The sequence below is a fragment of the Rhineura floridana genome, chromosome 8, assembly GCF_030035675.1.
Source record: "Rhineura floridana isolate rRhiFlo1 chromosome 8, rRhiFlo1.hap2, whole genome shotgun sequence".
NCBI lineage: Eukaryota > Metazoa > Chordata > Lepidosauria > Squamata > Rhineuridae > Rhineura > Rhineura floridana.
Genome location: NC_084487.1, coordinates 10,809,327 through 10,833,355, shown reverse-complemented (window position 1 = coordinate 10,833,355; position 24,029 = coordinate 10,809,327). Strand labels below are relative to the sequence as shown.

At 42.2% G+C, this 24,029-nt stretch overlaps 1 protein-coding gene across 7 annotated transcripts in view; it reads right to left on the bottom strand.

Moving 5' to 3' along the window:
- LOC133390185 (DNA excision repair protein ERCC-5 homolog) overlaps positions 1–18,521 on the bottom strand; it is a 30,862-nt gene extending 12,341 nt beyond the window's left edge. Inside the window, exons 1-10 of one of the 7 annotated variants that reach the window (XM_061638236.1) lie at positions 18,183–18,284; positions 15,783–15,931; positions 15,207–15,325; positions 10,979–11,154; positions 10,175–10,290; positions 10,004–10,096; positions 9,823–9,883; positions 5,272–5,415; positions 2,921–3,128; positions 1,778–2,707 (exon numbers count right to left, since the gene is read on the bottom strand). In XM_061638236.1, the coding sequence (XP_061494220.1) occupies positions 1,778–2,707; positions 2,921–3,128; positions 5,272–5,415; positions 9,823–9,883; positions 10,004–10,096; positions 10,175–10,290; positions 10,979–11,154; positions 15,207–15,294 (1,816 nt within the window). In that variant the 5' untranslated portion in view covers positions 15,295–15,325; positions 15,783–15,931; positions 18,183–18,284. The other 6 variants (XM_061638239.1, XM_061638233.1, XM_061638232.1 and 3 more) reach the window with 6 other exon arrangements.
- Positions 18,522–24,029: the final 5,508 nt, after the last annotated feature.

The following is a 24,029-nucleotide window of genomic DNA, read 5'->3' as shown; positions in this document are numbered from 1 at the left end:
AGCTACGGTCTGGATAAATGCCTTTCTTATGCATGCCCTGCACTGTGTGGAGCTTGAATCCTGCCTTGCTGCTATGATATGTATTATCTATTTCTATTTAATTATTTAAAACCTCCTTCACATTTTTTAAAGTAAAACCAAAGTGGTTCACAATATTTTAAAACAATTTCATAAAAATTGGTGAATTCCACTGAAATCCTGAAAAAATATTCAATATTCCCAAAAGGGCTGGGGAACCTTTGACCCTTCCAGCTCCCACCAGCCCCAGCCAGCATGGCCAGTAACTAGGAATGATGGGAACTGTAGTCCTCATGTGAACCAACCCAGACTGTGCTTGGTATCTGAAGCCCTTCTTTGTGTGCCCCGAAAGTGAGGTGCAGAGGGTGGCAACACAACAGCAGGCCTTCTCAGTGGTGGCCCCCTATGTATGGAATGCTCTCCCCAGGGAGGCATGCCTGGTGCCATCATTGTCTTCATTGTTTTAACTGTTCTGGAATGTTTTTAACTATGTTTTAGTATTTTTTTCCTTGTTAAATTGTTTTGTTTATGTTTGCCGCCTCGGGCTATTTTGGGTAGAAGGGCAACATGATGATGTTGTTGTTGTTGTTGTTGTTATATAAAGCCATTTTCTCAGTCATCCCCCTCTACATATTGTGGTAATGCATTTCTGCTAGAATTTGCATTGCTGGGTATATTTTTAAAACTAAACAAAATAAGGCCCCAGTTAAAGAACACAAATGCCTCTCTTTTTCTTGTTACGTTTTGTTTTGAGTGAGCTACACACTGATGCCTAGTTATAGCTGTGGTAAAAAATAAAACAAAACATGGATTTAAATCTTGGATTCTAATCTATGCGAAGTTCTCCTTACCACCCAGGGATATAAATAACTTCCTTGCTATTATCATGAATGGACGCTGGATGCTGAGAGGAGGTGCCGCTTTCGGTTTCACAAATGACGCACCTTTTGGACTATACAGGCTAGAAGCCTTACTGAACCTTAGTAGCTTTTACCTGGTTGTTTTAGTTTTATTGCTTGTTTTTTGATGTTGTGATGTTTATATACCTTTACTTTGTACATCGCTCAGAGTGGCTAGGTCTCCAGCCAGATGGGCGACAAATAAATTGCATAAAATTTAGGCACCAGGCAAAAATAATTATCTTCATCCAGACATTAGCTCCTAATTTTGGAGGGCTTTTAAAGGGCTCCTGAAGTTGTGGCCTCTTTTAGGGTGTGGGTTGTTCCACCACCGTTATATTTATGTGTTTTTAACTTTTTGTTTTGTTTAAGTTTTTATACTTGTTTTAACTTTTTTATTGATTGTAAGTTGCTTTGAGTTCACTTTTGTGAAGAAAAGAGACTTAACAAATTTAATAAAACAAACAAAAGCTTTTTAAAAAAATGTTTTTAAAGTTGTTTTGTTTTTGTGTATTTTGAGGTCTGTTTTTTGTGATGTTTTGATGTGTTTTTGGAGCTCTTGTTTGCCACCCTGGGCTCGTGCTGGGAGGAGGGGCGGGATATAAATCAAATAATAAATAAATAAAAATTTGGAGGGCCAAAGTTTCCCAAGCCCTTTAACAGGGGAAGGAACAGATGTTTTCCAAAATAATTGTTCCAAAACCATTTTAATTAGCCTCTCAAAGATCAGCGAAAATAAATGTTACTGAGCTTCCTTAGTGAGGAAGTTCCACAGAACCCCCCTTACATTCTGTCATCATATATATATTTGTTCCAATATTCTGCCTGTATCATATACATATATTTTCACAACCACATACCATCAGAATCGCTCTCTTCAGACTGTGATTCATGTTCCATTCTTTCTTTGTTAAGGCTTGCCATTTCTGAAGTAAACAAGAGTGCACAGTGCATATCTTCCGAGGCCTTTTTTTCTGGTTGGTGCACTAATTCCACTAAAGGTTCAGGTTTGCCATTTTTGAATGCCTCTGCAAAGTCTGAGTGAGATGGGACAACTGATGACATCTGTGCTGAAGACCTTCCTCGCTGCTCCATGCCACTATCTATACTGTCATTCTGCACAGAACTTGCACTCGAGTGCGAAGTCCGTATTTCCATACCTCTTTCCTCCTTATCTGCCTCAGAAGGTATTTTTTCTACAAAAGGGGTGCATGTGCTTTCAGGTACACTCTGATCTTTTCCCAACGTGAGTTCTCTTTGATTCAGTTCATGCTCTTGGTTCATGATTCTATTTTCCAACTGCCTGATAGGTAAAAATTGAAGTTTTTTTTCACCCTGATCTCCAGGTACTTGACCGTCCTCATCTGAACTACTGGCAAGAAAATCCTTCACAGAGGGTCTTTCCGCTTGACTGTCACCAGCACTGTCGCTAAACAACGCTGTAACATCCTCTTCCTCACATAAAGCTTTCTGAATAGCCCTCAATGTTCTTGGGGACATGTTGCTGGCATTTGGACTGGGACCAGACATGCTTTTATCTAAATCAAGCTGATTTTTGCTTTCATCTTCCAGCTCCTCTTCTGAACTGCTTCCCAGCATGGCAGCCTGGATAGCAAGTACCGTTCTGGGGGAAGGAGGTGCTGCAAAAGAACTGCTGGCTGATTCAGCCTCTCTGTTAACCTGAGTCTCTTTGATATTAACACTAGCCTTTGAATCTTCAGGTACTACAGAAGAATGGCCAGAGGATTTTGTTACCAGATCCCTGGTGATATCTCCTTTGGACTGGACACCTGAAACAGAAAAGGGGATCATCACTGTTTATTCGTATGTTAATAAGAGATTTAGAGGTTTATTTGTTTTTAAAAAAGAGACTGCCAGATTAAAATCACATACAAGGTAAGTGATTAAACCAAATAAACTGCAATAAATATGATTTTAAAAGCACACTGTCTATTAAGGATCACTCAATTTTTTAATGGAACTGAACATTATTGCAATACTACCTTTTATCAGGATATAGTGAGAGGTATCTTCAGACACAACCCTCCTGGTTTCCACTTCTTTCAAAAAGCCCCCCTCATCTTCATATTGGCTCTGGATTTGGCCCGAGTGCTGTTCATTCATCTCCTTCTGCACCTTTTCTATGTGCCGATTTAGGCTGCTTTTTTTAAGCAGTCCCTTTAGCTGATACTGGGAGAAGTCACTGGATTCCTAGAATAAGAAGGAGGAGGAGGAGGAGAAGAAATCAATGAACTTAAACTGGGCTTCCTATATTCCAAGGCACATGGATTTTCTGTGGAAAAGGAGGAAGTATTTCAACAATTAGGAGAAAATTATCATCAACACTTTTTTAAAAATGACATTTTTCTTTTTCTTTTTTGAATGTCAACAGTTATATCCATTATGTGGCTGATTCCATTTAACGTGTAAAATGTTTTTAAAATTATCAACTGATTTTGGAATAGTTATATCGCATTACTTCCTCATATACTACAGCAGGGGGAGCTAACCATGCTCAACCTGTTGGCGTAGATTATATGAGTGCCTCAGAAACCATTGTACTGGATTTATTTACTTTCCCTTTAAGACTTACTTGTTCTAAAATGTATTTCTCCCTAGACTTTCCCAGTGTTGTGCAGACTCCTTGTGTTAATTCTCAGTAAACGTAATGACAGTTTGAATCTACTGAAGTGACCTTCCTGCCTCCAGGGCAAAGGCAAAGAATGGAATGTGTTCCTTTCAGATACGCATTTCAAAGACATGTTTAACCCTGGGAAGATACAAAACATGTTCTTTCCCATGTACTGATCACAGGGGGTCTGTTTGAAGGGGTGATAACTTTAGGATAAGATCTGAAGAAGAACAGGAAGACAGGAAGAATGAAAATTCACCTTCTGTTCCTTTGATTACGCATGTTCCTTTGATTACTCCTGTTTACAGCTTTCTTTGATGATTCTGCCTTTCCTCTGTTTACTGTTTACCGTGCCCTGATGATCTATAAAAATGTTGATGTCTCCTAAATAAAGTTGTTCATCTGACCAGTGCTATCTCTCGGTTGGACTGAGGGTTGCTCTGTGTAGGTGAAACCTTTGATCAAAGAATCCATTGTGTGTGAATTAGTTTTCCTTCCTAACTTGATTCAGGGCCCAATCCAGCTTCGTGCCTTACCTGGGGAAGGTGGCACGGTGAGATCAGCATTAGATTCTCACCCAACAAACCCTTCAGGGGCCGCATATCAAAGTGGGCAGGGTTGAAGTGAGGGAATTTTTTTATTTTCAATAAACATTTTGGGAACCTTGGGGAGGTTGTAAAAACATTGTTTTGCATCACAAATTACAGCAGGGGACCCAGAGAAGTGATCAGTTAAAAACATTTTTTTTAAATGGACAAATTTGGGGGGGTACAGGAGGTCAACGAAAGACATTTTGGCATCACTGTATCACAATGGGGTACAAATGGGAGCAGTCAGTAAAGGATTTTTAAAATGTAAACATATAGTCAACGTAGCACTAAGTAAGCAGTTCAGTCAGCCCAAGGATTCCTGCTTACACAATGGAACTTCCCCTCCCCTCCCTCAATCTGTTCTAGTGCTTCCCTCAACCCTCCCAAGCAGATCTGAGGAGGAGAGGGGGGAACCTTCCATTGCACTAATGGTAATCCTTGTGCTGATGGGATGGGTTGGTTGAATACTGCCTTTAAACATTTTAAAAGGTTTTAAAGAAAATGGACAAGTTGCACGGAGGAGAGCTTCAAGGGCCAAAACAAGTTTATCGCCATGGTATCACAGTGGGGAATGAATAGGAAAGCAAAAAAGTTTTTTATTTTTTAAAAAGGACAAATATGGGGGAGTCTTAGAAGAGGTTTTATATGGCCCACGGGCTAGCCACCCCTGTATTAAAGTGGGATCATATCCCTATACGGTGACACCTGACAAGGGGGCAAGGACAAGGAAGGGACAAGAGAACCCAGCAGGGAGACATTGCTTTTTTTGGACCCTAGAAATGCGAGCAATGGCTTGCAGCTGAGAATGCAGCTCCAAAACTGTGGTGGGGAGCCAGGAAGAAAAAACTTTGCTGTTTTACCTATAGAAAACAAAAGTGAAGATATGAAGAGAGGAACAGTGTATTCAAGGTAACACTGCCCTTTCTCAAAATGTCCCTTTGCTCTAAAACTCTAACAGGAGTCAGTATGAGAATGTCCTGCTGTAGGAATGCCTTTGGGAGTGTATACACTGAAAACTATTGCCCTGATATTTTTCCATAAGCATTTGGCTTGCCAGGGATTCATCAGCTCTAATAATGACAAGGTTCTGTTCTGCAGGCTTGAAAGAGCAACAGGAAGGTCTGTACATTACCTCGGGCATTGCCTCGAATAACGTTCTCCTTCGTTTCGTGAATTCCTTCATGTCAGTGAGGATCTCATGCTTTACTTCAGGGGGCAAGCTCAGGAAATCCTCTGAGTCAACATCTACAGAATGAGGGTTTTCAAGCAATTCTTCCTATTCAGGATGAAAAAAGGCAGCACATAAAATGCAGAGCTTTGTGAGATTAGTAGCTTAAAATGAACACAATCAGTATGCAAAAATGTAGAAAGAAAAACAAGCATGCACAATTACTGAGCCACACAAAAATAAAAAGTGTCCATTTTCTTAACAGGCTGCATGAAGCAGCAACTCTGTGGGGTACTATACACAACTAGCAAAATGTTGTGCGTGCATGTAAAGAAGCTAGAGGGTGCAGCAAGTGTCTGCATATTCTAACCGCCTTTCAAATTCCCCTACAGGATCAGGACTAAGACAAGACCAACCAGTGTCAGCTTTTGTCCTCCTCACATCAACATCCCTAAGCGAAGCCCATTACTTTTTCCTAAAGGCACAAACAGCAGCCACACAACTGTACAGCAGAAGGCCATTTGGTACCATCTAGCTTGGGACCACCTTTAGGATGAAGGCTGAACCTGCTCCCAGTCCCTAGTGACCCCAGGCATTGAGAAACAAACCTCCTTCTAGCTGAATAGCTCCACTCCTTTATCTGAATAAACCATTCCTGGGGTGCGTTTCTTAGGAGATATGAGGTGGAATGTTGGGTACGCGTTAGCTATATACTACATACATGACCTTGTTACTTACAAGCACAAGCATTTTTCGGTTATTGCTGAAGAAGCTATGCTTGATAGCAAGTCAATCTTTTTTATTTATCTGGAATTTCTCACTTTCAAGCGGACTGACTAGGTTAGAAAAGCATTCTTAAGAAATCAAAGAATTTCTTTAAAATATCTGGCAATCAGATACACAAACTGGTCTCTTCCCAAAACTTCCTTTTTGAATTATATATTTTGTCACGCAGCGTAGCTATATTATATTAACCATGATAGCAATGAAGAGCATCTAACCAGCAATTGCCAGAGAGGTAGACAATCAGGAGTATCCCGCTCTTGAATGAGGAGCAGCTATCTCTATTGGAAGCTGCTGATGAACTTCCCCAGATCATCTGACTTTTCATTGTTAGAGAGAAAACACTAGATTTGGATCTTTTGTCTGAACTAGCAAGCAATATTTATGAAATAATAATACATAGCAGAATCCAAAATTCTTCGCATGCAGTGCCTTGCAAAAGTAGACCCCTGACCAATGCTCTCACATTACTGAATTACAAATGGTACATTGTAATTTCATTCTGTGCGATATTTTATTTTGAAACACTGAAACTCAAAATCAATTATTGCAATTATTGAAATATTTGTAAGAAACATAAAAAACTGAAATATGTTGCTTGCATAAGTATTCAACCCCCACACATTAATATTTGGTAGAGCTACCTTTCGCTGCAATAACAGCTTTAAGTCTTTTGGGGTAGGTATGTACCAGCTCTGCACACAGTGTCAGAGGGATTTTGGCCACACATAGAGCTTTGAGGTTTGCCCAAAAGCTGTATCTTGGTCTCATCTGACCACAAAACCTTTTCCCACATTGCAGCTGGGGCACTCTCATGCTTTCTGGCCAACTTCATGACATGCTTTCTGATGGTACTTTTTGAGTAACAGCTACTTTCTTGCCACCATCCCATACACCATCCCATGTGTTATTGATTTTATTATACTATTGTATTTTAATCCTGTTTGTACACCGCCCAGAGAGCTATTAGCTATGGGCGGTCTAAAAATGAAACGAAATAAATAAATAAATAATACAGGCCAGTGTTATACAGAGCTCTTGATATGATTGACTGATGTACCATTACTCCACTCTCAGCCACTGAATTCTGTAGCTCCTTCAAAGTGATTGTTGGCCTCTCTGTGGCTTCTCTCACAAGTCTCCTTGTTCCAGCGCTGAGTTTTGAGGGATGGCCTTTTCTTGGCAGTGCCTGGGTGGTGTGATGCAGCTTCCACTTCCTGATTATGGATCCAACTGTGCTCACTGGGACATCCAAACACTTGGATATTATTTTGTACCCTTTTCCTAATCTATGCATTTGTATTACATTATCTCTCACTACTGTAGAATGCTCTTTGGTCTTCATTTTCCTTCGGATCCACAGCCTGACCAATGATCACCTTACAATAACTGATTTTGAGTTTCAGTGTTTCAGAATAAAACATCACACAGAACAAAATTACCAGACTGGAAGCGTTCAATGTACATCCCAATTCCAAAGAAAGTGGATCCCAGGGAATGCAGTAATTATCAAACTATTGCCTTAATATCCCGTGTAAGTAAAGTAATGCTCAAGATTCTACAACAAAGGCTCTTACCATATATGGAACAAGAAATCCCAGATATACAAGCTGGGTTTAGAAAAGGAAGAGGTACCAGAGATCATATCGCAAACTTATGTTGGATAATGGAACGGAGCAAGGAATTTCAGAAGAAAATCATCCTGTGCTTTATAGATTACAGCAAAGCTTTTGATTGTGTAGATCATGAAAAACTATGGAATGCTTTAAAAGAAATGGGGGTGCCACAGCATCGGATTGTCCTCATGCACAACCTATACTCTGGACAAGAGGCTATTGTAAAGACAGAATATGGAGAAACCGAATGGTTCCCTATCGGAAAGGGTGTGAGACAGAGGTGTATTTTATCACCCTGTTTGTTTAATCTATACGCAGAACATATCATAAGGAAACCAGGATTGGACCAAGATGAAGGAGGTATGAAAATTGGAGGGAGAAATATAAAAAAAATTAAGATATGTAGGTGATACCAAACTACTAGCAGAAACCAGTAATGATTTGAAATGAATGCTGTTGAACGTGAAAGAGGAAAGCACAAAAGCAGGACTACAGCTGAACATCAAGATGACTAAATGACAACAGAAGGTTTATGTCACTTTAAAGTTGACAATTAGGACATTGAACTTGTCAAGGATTATCAATACCTTGGAACAGTTATTAACCAAAATGGAGACAATGGTCAAGAAAGCAGAAGGCAGCTTCTGGGGAGGGCAGCTGTGAGATAACTAGAAAAGGTCCTCAAATGCAAAGATGTATCACTGAACACTAAAGTCAGGATCATTCAGACCATGGTATTCCCTGATCTCTATGTATGGATGTGAAAGCTGGATAGTGAAAAAAGCAGATAAGAGAAAAATCAACTCATTTGAAATGTGGTGTTGGAGAAGAGCTTTGTACATACCATGGACTGCGAAAAAGACAAATAAATTGGGTGTTGGAACAAACTAAACCAGAACTATCACTAGAAGCTAAAATGATGGAACCGAGGTTTTCATACTTTGGACACATAATGAGAAGACATGATTCACTAGAAAAGACAATAATGCTGGGAAAATAAGAAGGGAGCAGAAAAAGAGGAAGGCCAAACAAGAGAAGGATTGATTCCATAAAGGAAGCCACAGACCTGAGTTTACAAGATCTGAACAGGGTGGTTCATGACAGATGCTCTTGGAGGTCACCAATTCATAGGGTTGCCATAAGTCGTAATCAACTTGAAGGCACATAACAACAATTTATTTATTTATTTATTGCATTTATAATGAGAAGACATGATTCACGAGAAAACACAATAATGCTGGGAAAAACAGAAAGGAGTAGAAAAAGAGGAAGACCAAACAAGAGGTGGATTGGTTCCATAAAGGAAGCCACAGACCTGAACTTACAAGATTTGAATAGGGTGGTTTATAACAGATGCTATTTGAGGTCACTGATTCATAGGGTCACCGTAAGTCATAATTGACTTGAAGGGACATAACAACAACAACATGAGAACATTGCTCAGGGGTCTGAGTACTTTTGCAAGGCAGTGTACATTATCTCAGTATTTCTTAAGATAAGTAACTATTACTGGCCCCATCCTGTAGTAGTGGGGAGCTGAGAGTAGTGGAACAATGAGTTTATGACAGAGGCAGGATTTAAACTTGGTGATTCACATCTCATTCTTTTACTACTATACAACACTACTTCTCACTTGTTCTTATCAAATATTTTTGTGGAGATATTACAGATCTAAAGATATGGATAGAAACATTTCATTTTACGAAATCAGAAATTCTTTCTAGAGGGCCCTTCCTACCTTCTGCACTTGTGCTATAGCACTGAACCATAAGTGCACAAAGCTGACTTTGGGACAATCCCCTAGTCTTAAAAGTCATTTTTAAAATCTCTGTACTACAGGTCCTTTTATTAAAATGTCTGCCTATGGAGGATCATATAAAGCAGGAGTCAAACCACTTTTCAACTTGCCCACAACTGTCTACTTTGACTGGAGGTAGCTCTCAAAGGTCTCAAGCCAAGGCCTTCTGAGATGTTACTTCCAAGACACTGTCTTTAGCACCAGAAGTTAACAGCCATGTTGTCAAATCAGCACATGGATTTTATGTTCCTTATTTATTTAGAAAGGGCTGAACAAATGCACACAAGAATGTAAAAAGAACTCTAAAAAAAGAGTTACTTGCAGTATCTTTTTCTGGGTCATTCGCTCCTCCCATTCTTTTTCATCATCTTCTTCGGAACTATGTTACAAAAGTAAGTTGCAAAGTATCAGCATGTCTTCCATAAAAAGCAAGAGAGCATTTTTTAAAAAATGGTTGCATGCCAATGTAAGCTTTGTGATGTAAACTTGTGCCACTCACCTATTCTTTTTATCTTCTTGTAAAGAAGGTAATACATAAATATCATCTACTTCTTCTCTTCTTACTTCTGAAAGACTAGGGAATTCAGCATTGCTAAAAAAACACACACACATTATCAAAAACTTAATATATGGAGTGAAAACACAGAGACAGGGAGGGGTATGTTCTTGCCTCTTGCCTGAAAGAGCCGATTTGATAGCTTGTCTTTTCAGAAAAGTCTTCAAAAGTTTCTCTGTAGTTTTCTTGGAGTCAGTGGCTGCCACTTCTTTTCGCTGTCTTCGCTTAGCCTGCAACAACATTGATGAAAGAATGTCTTGTGTTACATGATTGTATCATTTCCCTAAATTTAATATTAAACTGTATAAAGTGGAACTTGAATTTTTTTTACCAGTTTATTGGCATGCTAATGATTTTTTTACTGATGTTGTTATTGTAGCATTATGCACCACCTTGTTACACTTCATAGGAAATATTGTTATATTTCATAATTTATAAATTTCATAGGAAATAAATTACATACATAGGTAGATCACAGCATACCGTCTATCCTCCTTTGCAGAGGTCTGAAGGAACAGCGCGGAGGGGAGGGCGTTTGAAAGCACATTCCCATCCACCCTTCAGCCGATGGGCCAGTCGGAGTGAACCTTCAACCCCCTCTGTGCTTTTCCACATGGAGAGGGGTGTTTGAAGACACACTCACACCCTGGGAAGATTGGAGCATGCCTTTAGGTTCACCTTGAAGTCCCAAAAATCTGGGCTTCAAAGGGAAGCATCACCTGACATCACTATGATGTCAGGTGAATGACAGGTGGGCAGCCCCTCCCACCTATGAACTTTGGCTCACCAAGGGTTGGGGAGATGAAGATCTGGCTCTCTGGCAAGAAAATGTTCTCCACCCAGAAGAAAAGGACTGCATCGCAAATAGCACAAGTGTACACGGTTCAGTATTTGACAAGGTCACACAAAAGTACATACCAAAGTTTGCCTCTTCAAAAGTGGTGCTTCACCATCAAAAACAAAGACAGGGCGGATCCGAAAAAAGAGCAGCTTGCAAAGTCGGTGAAACAGAGTGAGGAGATGAGCATTGTGGATGGAATTTCCATGGCGGTCTCTTGCTCCTTTAACAGCTTGATTTAACCAGATGCTGATATCTTAGAAGAGGATTCATAGGAAGACAAACAGGAAAGCCGATACACACAACAAGCACATCTCAAATAATTGCTTACATCTGATCCTTACATTACATCTGACAAAGTGAACTCTAGCCCATAAAAGTCAGCACCACAATTTTTTTTTTTAAATGTTTAGGGTACCAGAAGACTCTTTAACAGACTACAGCTGCAATCCAATACATGTCTACTCAGACATAAGCTCCATTGGGTTCAATAGGACTTACTCCCAGTTAGGAATGTATTGGATTGCAGCCTAAGATACCTACCACTCCTGCCTCATAAGAGGCTTGAGAGAAACAATATATCTCTTGTTGTTTTTGTGGGATTTCGCTAACAGATCTGACTTTTAGTGGAATTCTTGGATTGACATCTTCCATTATTAGGTGCGATTCTGCTCCTTAAAGCTAGCAATGCCACTGCAAACAAATACAATGCCTTTTTCAATGCCAGTCAGCTATGCATGATACTTCCACTGGTTGCTCTTTTTAGACCAGTTTTCACAGGAATGACCATTTACCCCATACAGCTACCAAATGAATCTAACAAAGACTCATGCAAACCACCAGTGGTTTGGTTTTTTTTTTTAAAAAAATGGCTAGTGATAATTAATCGCCTGGTTAAGGGTAGCCGCCGCCAAGACCACATTACTCCAGTGCTGAAGGAGTTGCACTGGTTACCAGTTGCTTTCCGGGCCCAGTTCAAGACGTTGGTTTTGACCTTTAAAACCCTGCACGGTTTCGGCCCAGTCTATCTGAAGGAGTGCCTCCAGCATCATCAATGTTGCCCCCCAACAAGATCAGCCTCAAAAGACATCCTCTCCATCCCACCAGTTAAATCAGCTAGACTGGTGAGAACTAGGGAGAGGGCTTTTTCAATCATGGCACCCACTCTATGGAATTCCCTCCCAAATGACATCCGCCATGCCCCCTCCATAATGAGTTTCCGCTGGACCTTGAAAACCTGGCTCTTCAGGCAGGCCTTTGGGGTGGGTTAGGTTTTAGTGTTACTGTTGGAATTTTAAGGTTTTAATGTGAATTGTATATTTTATGTTGCGCGTCGCCCAGAGTGGCTGAAGAACCAGCAAGATGGGCGACTAATAAATTTAATAAATAAATAAATAAATAATTTTACATTTTTAAATTCATTTTAAATATGGATAACCCACCTTTCTGAACCATGTCCACCCAAGGCAGCAAAGCAACAATATAGCTATAAAATAAAATATTACATAACATATTAATGAATAAAACATTTTAAAGAAAGAAAGAAAGAATACGTATATAAGCTATTTCCAACCATAGCAAGAAAGCAATTAAGAGTGGCAGGTCCAGCAAACACGTTAATCAAAAGCCATTTTAAACAATTGCTAGTTTTAAAGCTGTCACTCAGGGATGGGGAACCTCCAGCCCATAGGTCAGGAGTTCAAATTTGATCTGGGAGGCCACTTTCCCCATACCATGCCCACCTGCCCCACACCTGACATCATATGTCAACAGACAATCAGGTGCCTTAAAATGCACTCTCAATTGCACACTGGCAAGGGAAAGCAGGCTTTGGAGCCAAAGGTGGATTGCTGCACAGCATTTTGCAGAGATCTAGCAAGGAGCTGATGCCTGCAAAAAGGGATTGGCTGTCTGATGGATTGCTGCACGCTTTGCATCGATCCAGCTTTGGCTGTTCTACTGATCAGCTGGAGGACAGGAGACCAGGAAAGCCTTTCACTGCTTTGCATAAGGGTTCCCAAGCACCCAATAAGCCAGCTAGCTTTTGCATGGAAACTGCTTCACAAAGCCCTTTGCCAGCCCTATGCCTGGCATTTCTCAAAATGCCATTCATAAGGCTGGCAAAGCCTCTTCTCTGGGATTCCCAAGTGCCCAACTACCAACTGGTTGTTGGGTGCTTGGAAACCGCTATGCAGGAGATTTTGGTGGGGGGCCAACCTAACTGTCAATCATCTGATGCCATGCTGTTGCAAGGCAAAACCCCATGAAAAGAGGAGTGATTCTTCAGTTAGTTGTTCCTATTCCATCTTGACTCACCTATGGGATATTCTGTGGTATATGGAGCTAAAGGGAACCAGGCTCTTATACCTTCTGAAGTGGAGCGGAGAACCCAGGACAAATCAGGGCCACACACAAGAAATGAGATGTCTGATAGACAGAATGTCAACAGGAAATAAATCTAGAACAGCAACTTATGTTAGAGGCAATGTGGCGACACCCTTAGCAGATGAAGAAAACTCTGAAGCTGGCTGATGAGCAAAAGGGAGCCCCCAGTTGACGAAGCATCAAGGCAAGAAGCAGCAGAGAGAGAAGAGGAGCCCAAAACCAACAGCCCAATTCAACCAGAGTGAATAAGCTGTAAAGTGCAGCAGAGACATCATCTGGCAGTTCTCTAGAAAGAAGGAACAGGGTAAGAGCTGACAAGGAACTTGACATCGCCAAGTATTTTACTTGATGATCCAATGCGTCTATAGTTTGTGGAGCTATGCAGATGTAGTGAAGCCATATTGCATCATCAGCCCTCATAAGGCACTATCCATGTTTAAAAGACATTTGAGAAAAGCGCACTGGTGAGGGGATCAGGCCACAGCAAAGGTCTTTCCCTCAAGATCCATTCTTTTGGACTTCTCCTGTGCCCATCCTTCTTCTCACCCACATTTATTTATTTATGTATTGGCTACTGTAAATTGTATTGTTTTATTGATGTATTTTGATGTATTGGTGTATTTTATTGATGTATTTTTGTATTTGTGTTTTTTGTAAGCCGCCTTGAGGGCCTTTTGGCCAAAAGGCGGGGTAGAAATAAACAACAACAACAACGTCATGTGAATAAGCTGGTCCAGCTACAGATCTGGCCCATGGAGCCAAAAAGACCCCCCCTGCTGTAACTGAAGGGGTCACTTTGGAAGTGAGTACCATAAGGCAGCAGGCCATATCTTTAGTGTCTGTCAGTCTAACTGATTTTAAATACATGCCGATGGGTAGAGTCTCCAACACTAATTTTAATGGATGGGCAAGTTCATATGGGCACATGCAGTACTTCAATTTACCTGGCCTCAAACCATTTAGGCTTTAAAAGCCAAAACCTACTCTTTGAACCAGGGCCAATAATGCAACTGTAACCAATGCAACAGTTACACAATCAATACAATATGTTCTGACTGTCTGGCCCTAACAAGCACACAACCAACCACATTTTGCATCAACGTAAGTTACTGGGTTTCAAAGGCACAGAGTGCATTACAGTAGTCTAGCTTGGGGAATAATGAGTAAATGCATGACTAAAGTAAAGGTTGAGTCACAGCTGGCATACTAACCTAAGCTGGTTGGTAAAATGTGTATCTGGCCAGTGCCACCACCTGAGTCTAGATGAACCTCCAGAATGCAAACTTGGTTCTTCAAGGGGAATTCAACCCCACCGAGAATAAGTTCCTCCTCTCCATACTGCAGCCCAAACACAGCCAGGTATCCCAGAAGAACACCACAATCAATGGAACTGAGAGCAGCCAAGAGATCCAGAAGAACTAATAGGGCTTCACTCTCCCTATTAAAAATGTATTCAGTGTATAGGCAAATGTCTGCAAGAGCAGTAATGTTCATTAAATACATAATATCTATTAATTTCCCTGATGAATAGATGGCTGACAGAAGTTGGGAAACGGATGCCTGCACTAAGTTGATGGAGGCTTGGGTGGTCCAAGTGGTCAGTAGCAAGACTTGTTACTGGGCTCATGGATAAGGCCTACTATGGGATATCTCTGCTTCTGGTTTCCTGAGGAAATACACTTTAGGTCAGCCTTTCCCAACCAGTGTGCCTCCAGATGTTAGAATCATAGAGTTGGAAGGGGCCTTGTAGGCCATCAAGTCCAACCCCCTGCTCACAGCAGGAAATCCACAGCATTGCCAATGACTGAGGCTGATGGGAGTTGTGGTCCAACAACATCTGGAGGCACACCGGTTGGGAAAGGCTGCTTTAGGTGGTCATACAAAGCAGATGTTTATTTCGTTACTTTTTTTTAAAAAGGATACCAACAGCGAGAATTTTTCCTTCCAGTGTTTCTGGATTTATAGGCCTTCCAGCGCATTCCAACAGCTTCCAAAGTCCTTGAACTCCCATCTTTTTTTTGATAATTTAATGAAAGATAAATCTGTTGGAAACAAAAATATTTCCAAATACATAGATCAAATACAAAGATACCTTGTTGAAACACATACATATACAATACTGATAGTCATTTTAGTCTTTATTATTTTATTAGATCTACAAGCAAGATGGATAGTGCAGAGAATATTTAGCTGAAGACTACTAGCGGAGCTTATTATCAAAACACAAGATACACACACAGGATAAACCTATGATAACCACAATCAAGAAAAACAGTTAACTGTCACAGTTAAACACAAACAACTTGGCCAACTACTCCAATCTATTGGGCCACAGGATAGGGAAGACAGAAGTAGAAAAAAGAATACCCAATCACAACCCTGTTTTTAATCATTCATTGCAAACCATTTTGTTGCAATATGGCTATGTGAAAGAATGTGGGCCTCTGAGCATGTGCAGAATGTCTTTCACTAGCCAATGGGCAATTCCAAGCCCCTCACCTCATTTCTCACAATATCTGGGATCAGAGTCAAAGGACCAAGGAAGGTATAATGCTCAGGCCAGAACATCTGAAAACTGCATTGTGCAGGGTTGAAGGACTGAGGGGGCATAATATCCAGGCAGTTTTAGCTATTCCTCCTCTCCCTCCCTGCAAAAAAGAAATACAGAGAAAGGTATTTGGTGAGAGGCAAACCTCAAACAGTTAGAATGCTTGCCGGTAAGACTCAAATGTGCAAAAACACAACTAAGCCTTTAAAAACAAGACTAAGAAATAAAACTAAGAAATAGCAAGGTTTTAATAGCTATTTAAGAAATAGCAAGATGTTTTCATCATCTGTCTTATTAAGCCTGTCAAGCACTGCCCTTACAGGCCAAGTTTTAGTTGTGAGAACTACAAAACCTTCAACCAGCCTAAAATTCTCAGAATTCTAACAGAGACTTCTGTGACAGGTCATTCCTCAGCGCAAGTGGAACACGTCACCCACTACTACATTTGGTTAACAATTGTCTCCTTTCTCCATCAGTCCTGCGTGGAAGGAAAACAGAAGCCACAGCTGCAGTAGTGGGGAGGTTTTCAAAGTGTGTCCTTGATTTTCCTCAACATGAAGATCAGTACAGCAGAAGCTTCTCAGAAAAAAATAGCTCCCCTACCCCAATCAATCTGCCTCTGAAATATACAGCCTCAGAGTTTTGAGCATATTCAATGGCATGCCCTTAATGAACTTAACATGTGCCCTAGATTAAAAGAGGCCATAAACCTTCAGCACTGCCCTGGAGATTCTGTGTCAGATCTGCAGTAGCTTTTTAGCAAGTAAGTCAACATGGAAAAGGTTAGAAAGCCTGACTCCTCTAATGGAAATCCATTCATTTAAGGACATCAGAATTGCACCATCTGCAACATTACATGGTGCAAGACAACCATGCCCTGTTCTTGTTTAAAGAGGAATAACTATGTTGTGCTATCAACATCAGTTGAAGTGGGATTGCTATGGGAATGACATTAAACTAAACACAGTAAAGCTATGGCATAAGCAATAGTTAGTAAACAACAACTCCAACAATAAGGTGATAGAGTCCATACAGATTTATGAACTCTTATGGCTTGGACAGAGTAACTTTGTAATTTTTACAGCAGCATTGTTTAGTCTATCAGTTATCCCATTTTTAAAAAAAAAAACTAAAAAGAGTCCTCTCATTAATCAGCCTGGAGATTTTTTTTAATGGTTTGTTTTACATGCATTCATTGGCGATCACTTCTGGCTGAGTAAGATTGTCTTCCATTTACATTTATTAACTTTAGGTAAAAACCATCACCTTTTCTCTCATATGAGGAAATACCTCTGCTAAGGTGGTGCCTGCTGCAATACATCTATGTATCATCTAGTAAAAAAAAGGAAGAATGCTACATTCGTATTATTTTCTTCCTAGGAAATCTATGTTTATTTAATTAACCAATCAATTAATTTACTAATGTTTCTTAGGTAACTGTCCTAATAATTTTAAAATGTGGAAAAGCATCTCTCCAACTTACTCTCCTCGTTAACAGAACATTCCCTGCTCTTGAGTCCCCAGTCCAAAACCTTGACTGGCAGCAGCTTTTGCAAAGGAAAAATTATCTGTAATTGATTAATTACTATAGTCAATATAGACCAAGATTAGGAACAGCTTTAATGACAAATCCACAGCCTCTTTTACTCTCCCACAAAGATGGCAGCCAGTAAGCAGAGGGCTCTCTTATCTATTGTCAAAAGAGTGTGTAAAGTTTCATATTTTCTTTTTAAAAAAACAGGATTATAGACCTTATTCCTACTGCGTCCACTCCACTATTACTTTAAGATTCTCTGAGTGGATATATGAGGCTTTTACATTGAACAAAAATAGACAGTAGGTCACAGACAAAGTTTTAAAATGTTGGTGAGGCTGAACTGCTAGACAGCCCTACTTTTTAAAGGGGGGGGGGGGACAGGCGTGGTGTCAAGCCTTTCTGGAAATGTTAGCCCCAGCTGCACATTCTCTACACATATATAACTGAATTAAACATACATACATGTTCTGAATACCTTGTTTCCATTTTCATCACCCCTCTAGTCTCATGCATCTCCTAAACCAGTTCTATATCTTACGCTCCTTGGGGCAAAGACCTGTCCTTTTGTTGTTGACTGAAATGCACATGTAGGCTACATGTCCACGGTGACTGCAAAGGAGGGGGCTTCCTCTCCTCTACATCAGCGTAAAAACGCAGACAAACAATAATAACAGTCAGCTTCTTGAGGACTTGTGAGTGACCCTGTTACATTAACAGCACATAACAACAACAACATTAGCTTGTGAAAAGCCCTGCTACTGAAACCAGATCCCAGGGCTGAGTTCGCTAGCAAGACTCTGGCTAGAGAACAGACCTTCTCTGCAGCCTGTCACGGAGTAAGGCAGGAGATGAAGGAAGGAGATGAAGTAAGTTTTAAAGGGCAGAGAGACAAAAGAGCCAGTCTAAGTTACATAAGCAAAGCTTCTTCTTACCCAGCCTCCGCCATGTTATGACGTCCTCGTCGCACACTTTTCACACCGACTGCCTGTTGAACACACCCGCATTCTCGTGGCGCACTGCCTGCTGGGAGGTGTAGTTCTTACAGAGCGATGCTTCACCAGCTTAAGCTTGGGAACCTCCCTGAGCTGATCTGTGTGGTGAAGCGAACCCGCTCGCAGGAAGCATAGCCTTCGCCTACACTCGCTTCCTTCGCTCTTTTCCAGAGTCTGGGAAAGTTACTTTTTTAAAACTACAGCTCCCATAAGTCCCAGCCAGCATGGCCACTGGATTGGACTGATGGGAACTGTAGTTCAAAAAAAGTAACTTTTCCAAGCTCTGCTCGTTTCCGTGCCGTAGCGCTAACTGAAATAATGTTGTTTCTGAGGGTATTCACACGTTACTCTGTACCCAAGTAGAAGCCCCCTGTACCTGGGTTCAGCTGCTCTTAAGAAAGAGTCTACATGTGGGGATTTGAAAAATCCCCATATGTACAGGTACTCTGAAAAAAGTCTCTCTCTCTGGTTATTAGCAGGAGCAGGTTTAGGTTGTCCTTGGTTTAAAATTCAGCCACCCATCCATGAACGATAATTCCGAAACTCCTCCTAAACTATGCTTACAGAGATTCGTAACCATGTCTGGTTCCTAATCTGAGGAAAGGGACATCAACAACATGCCTTGAGGGGGGGGCCTCCTCCCTTTCTTCCCAATCGCCCAATCCTCCCCTTGGCACCCTGTAAAAGTGAAAAGAAGCGACAGGCCCACGAACGACTTCTTCAGACTCTTCCCCTAACTTCACTCTCCCTCTGGGGGCAGGTGGTGGTAAAGATCAGTGACACCTTCAGGGCTGATGTCCGAGGGTCCTGCCCCAGTCAACAGAACCAACAGGAAGGCCCTCAGATGCAGCAGCGCTGGATTACCACACTTTGCCGTCAGGAAAGTAATTACTGTGTATAGGTTTGGGATTGAGGAAGAGAAGTTTCATAGATCATAGAATAGTAGAGTTAGAAGGGGCCTATAAGGCCATCATGTCTAACCCTCTGCTCAATGCAGGAATCCAAATCAAAACATTCCTGACAGATGGCTGTCCAGCTGCCTCTTGAATGCCTCCAGTGTCGGAGAGCCCACTACCTCCCTAGGTAATTGGTTCCATTGTCGCATGGCTCAGAGTCTAACTGTTGGTAAGTTTTTCCAGATGTCCAGTCGAAATCTGGCTTCCTGCAACTTGAGCCCATTATTCCATGTCCTGCACTCTGGGATGATCGAGAGAGATCCCAGACTTCCTCTGCGTGCCAACCTTTCATGTATTTGAAGAGTGCTATCATATATCCCCTCAGTCTTCTCTTCTCCAGGCTAAACATGCCCAGTTCTTTCAGTCTCTCCTCATAGGGCTTTGTTTCCAGTCCCCTGATCATCTTTGTTGCCCTTCTCTGAAACTGTTCCAGTTTGTCTGCATCCTTCTTGAAGTGGGGAGACCAGAACTGGATGCAGTATTCAAGATGAGGCCTAACCAGTGCTGAATAGAGGGGAACTAATACTTCACGCGATTTGGAAACTATACTTCTGTTAATGCAACCTAAAATAGCATTTGCCTTTTTTGCAGCCACATCGCACTGTTGGCTCATATTCAACTTATGATCAACGACAATTCCAAGATCCTTCTCACATGTCATATTGCTGAGCCAAGTATCCCCCATCTTATAACTGTGCATTTGGTTTCTTTTTCCTAGGTGTAGAACTTTGCATTTAATCCCTGTTGAATTTCATTCTGTTGTTTTCACCCCAGTGCCCCAATGCTTAATGTTTAACACCATTAAGTCTAGAAGTTACCCAACTGCACCAGTAGGGGGCAGAGGGGACAACCACAGCCCCTCTCTCTAGGAGGAACAGAAGATTGAGCCTAGGGGAAATGAGCAGGAAGAGGTGGTGACTGCTCTTGCAAGAAATAGCATGTCCTATACTCACTCGTATTCTCTCTGTGCATCCTTCATTGTCCTGGGATGTCCCAAAAGAGAGGGCAGAGGCAGGATTAACCAATCTTGTTACACACTTGTAGGAACATAAGAAAAGCCTGCCGCATTAAGCCAAACACCCATCTAGTCCAGCATCCTCTTCAGTGGCCACTAGGGTTGCCAGGTTCAATCCCTGAGACTGATCTTGTATCTTTAGGAGAAAAGAAAGTCAGCCAAGTGTAGGTGCGTGTTCTTGCAACCCTGTAATGGGAAAAACCACAAGGGGGAATTCTCCCTCCACCCTGCACAACTTTTAAAGATACAAAAGACCTCTTGGAGGAGCCTTTCCCAACCCTTGGGTCCCCAGATGTTGTTGGACTACAGTTCCCATCAGCCCCAGCCAGCATGGCCAATGGCCAGGAATGATGGGGATTGTAGTCCAACAACATCTGGGGACACAAAGGTTGAGAAAGGTGGCTGGGCCTGGCAACCAAGAGGTCTTTTGTATCTTTAAAAATTGTGGAGGGGAGAGGGAGAATCCCACCTTGTGGTTTTTCCCATTAAAGTGTTGCAAGAACACCTGCACTTGGCTGACTTTCTCTTCTCCTAAAGATACAGGATCAGTCTCAGGGGCTAGACCGGGCAACCCTAACCCTGTATCATATATCACTGTGATCTGGGGACCCTCCCTGTCAAGAACAACAACAAATTTATTCAATCAAAATTATCGGGCTTCTGAAATGCTCATAAATGCATAATGATGTCATAAAATCATAAAGAATAAGTAACTGGGTGTACCCACCCCGTCTGTTCTGGGCCAGGACAACTCATACACCCCAGGGAAGGGGAGGGTGTCCTCTATGAGATGCCTGTGCGTCCGCCTGGCCCAGAGCTTTTGCTGGGTGCAGGGCAGGGATAAGGGCATCTATGCACAACCCAAAGTGACAAAAATATGCAGAAAACAATAGAAACTGGGGGTGCCCACCCAAAAATCTGCACTGTGCCAGGCAGTAGTGTAGTGGCAAATTCAGAAGTGCAGGGTCCCTTCATGATCGTCTCAGCCACAGCCAGACCCCCCTCCCCCCTTATTTTGCTCATGAGTTGAGAATGAGGTCCTTGTTAGTGCCTTCCCCACAACATCTGATGTCCTTAGGAGACGATCAGTATGAAAGGGGAGAGTATTAACTACTGAAAAGAGTCTTCTCAGTGGGTGACTCACCTCCTTTCACTCTGATTGGCTACAATCAGCAGGAAAGGACAAGGAAGCATGTTAGAAGACTCTTCTCAGTGACTAACACACTCCCCTTTCATGCTGATCAGCTCATATGATGCTGGAGACATAGGGACCCTGCTCCCAAAAAAGTAAGGGGTCTAGGACTCCCTGAGCCCCGGGACAACTACACCCCTGTTGCCAGGACAAATCATACATCCCAGAAAGGGGGAGGGTGGCCTCTACAAGATGCCAGTACTTCCCACCTAGCCTATATTTCTGCTGGGTGCAGAGCACTCATAAGGTCATCTGGGCAGAACTAAAATGTAGAGCAAGTAGAGAAAAATATGTAATTTGGAGTGACCACTCCAAAATCTGCTGTGGGTCATGAAACATCATTCACCTGAGCAAAGGGGAGAGTGTCCTCAATGAGATGCCACTGCATCCTTCCTGGAATGGATTTTCTTGTGGACACATGAAACAGATATGTGCATCTACACACTACAAGCAAAGTAGAACATATATAAGGAACTGTGGGTCCCCACCCCAAAACCTGCTTTGGGCACGACAAGTCATACATCCATGAATGCAGGAGAGGGTTCCCACCCAGTTCAGAGCTTCTTTTGTATGTATGGTATAGACAAGGGCATATATGTATTAGAAAAATAGTGAATATGTAGAGGAAAGAAAATAAGAAACTGGAGTGCCCATCCTAAAAGATGATTTGGGGTACCACATATCATATTTCCATGCATCTGGGAGAGTGAGTTCTATGAGATCCCATCCATGCATACTAGGGTTGCCAGGTTCCTGGCCTGAGACTGATCCTGTATCTTTAGGAGATGAGAAAGTCAGCCAAATGCAGGTGTTCTGCAACAGTGTAATGAGAAAAACCACAAGGTGGAATTCTCCCTTCCCTCTGCACAACTTTTAAAGATACAGAAGACCTCTTGGAGTTGTGCAGGGGGGAGGGAGAATTTTCCCATTACAGTGTTGCAAGAACACCTGCACTTGGCTGACTTTCTCTTCTCCTAAAGATACAGGATCAGTCTCAGGCCAGGAACCTGGCAACCCTAGTATGCATGGATGGCATCTCATAGAACACACTCTCCCAGATGCATGGAAATATATGTGGCAACCCTAATGCATACTTTGGAGTGTCATCTATGAAATTACATCTTCAAGAATTCATTGTTTGTTGACCCTGCCATGAGTCCTTCTGTCCAGGCCCGGCTGCAGCAGTGGCCCAGGTGTAGCACTGACTGAGGGCCCAGGAATGCAGAGGGGCCCCATACTGGCCCCAGCAGAATGGGACCTGCTTCTTGTTGCTGATCCTATCCTATTCCAATGGACAGGAAGTGTCCCCCCCCCCCCAGCTTCTTTCTATCTGATTCACCTAAGTGGAGGGGAAATTGACGGGTTAATACTACAGAGTTGAAAAGCTGAGCGCAGAGGGTCTCCTCAACTTGGTAACTGTCTCATTCAGTGCTGATGTTGGGATGGTCTAGGCTAGTAGGTCCATTGCAGACTGGAGCGTCTCAGTCATTGTCAACATTAGCCTTGATCAGAAAAGGTGGTGTGATGTCAAGGAGTTTTATCATCTTTGCCTATTGTAAAAATCAACTAGCAACGAAAGAGGGGGAAAGGATTATCTACTGAACTTGTGTGTCCATTACCCAAAGGTTTGCTATCCAAATTCATGATTGCAGCCTTTAAGGAGAATGCAGTGCTATATATTGGCACTTCTGTTATCTATATTTCTGATTGACAGAAGGATTTGGTGAGGGGCTGTAGCTCAATGGTAGAGCATATGGGTGTGGGTGGGTGATCAGGTTTAATCACCAGCAGAACAATCTTGGGTAAATGGGCTGAGAAAGACATCTTCTCTGGAAGATGGAGAGCCACTGTCAATCAATGGAGACAGGATTGGCACTAGCCCACTCTGCCCTGCTGTGTGTGCCACTAGCTGAGGACCCCTAAGGCTGGGAGGGTGGAGCTCCCGCTTCGTGATCCCTGCCAGCATTGGGTTGTGGGCCACAACCAGACAGTGGCACAGATTGCAGAGCAGGAGCTCCATTGTCCCAGCCAACAACACCCTCTCATGTGTGTGCACCTGGTGAGCACTTAAATACACCCAGTTGCTTCAGGCCACATCAACATGCCCCTGTTGCTATCGTGAGTGATGGCACGCATATGCACTTCAGCCAGCTACAGGGTTCTTGGCCAGTACCCTATCTGGCCACCCACTGGTGATGGGCATGAATGAAGAGTGTAGCGGGTTCCTCTCATGTACCCATAGTGCAGGAGCGGAGAAACTTTTTCAGCCTAAGGGCTACATTACTATGATTTATTACATTTATACCTTGCCTTTCTTTTCATAATAGAAACCCAAGGCAACTTACATATGATCCCCAGGTGGTCTCCCATCCAGGCACTGACCAGATCTGACCCTGCTTAGCTTCAGCAGGGAGCTGGCCTTATGTGCCGTCAGACCATAGCCTGGGACATTCCTTCATAAGCAACCTTCTTGATGGGTGGGGCCAAAGGCAAAAGTGGTGAGGAC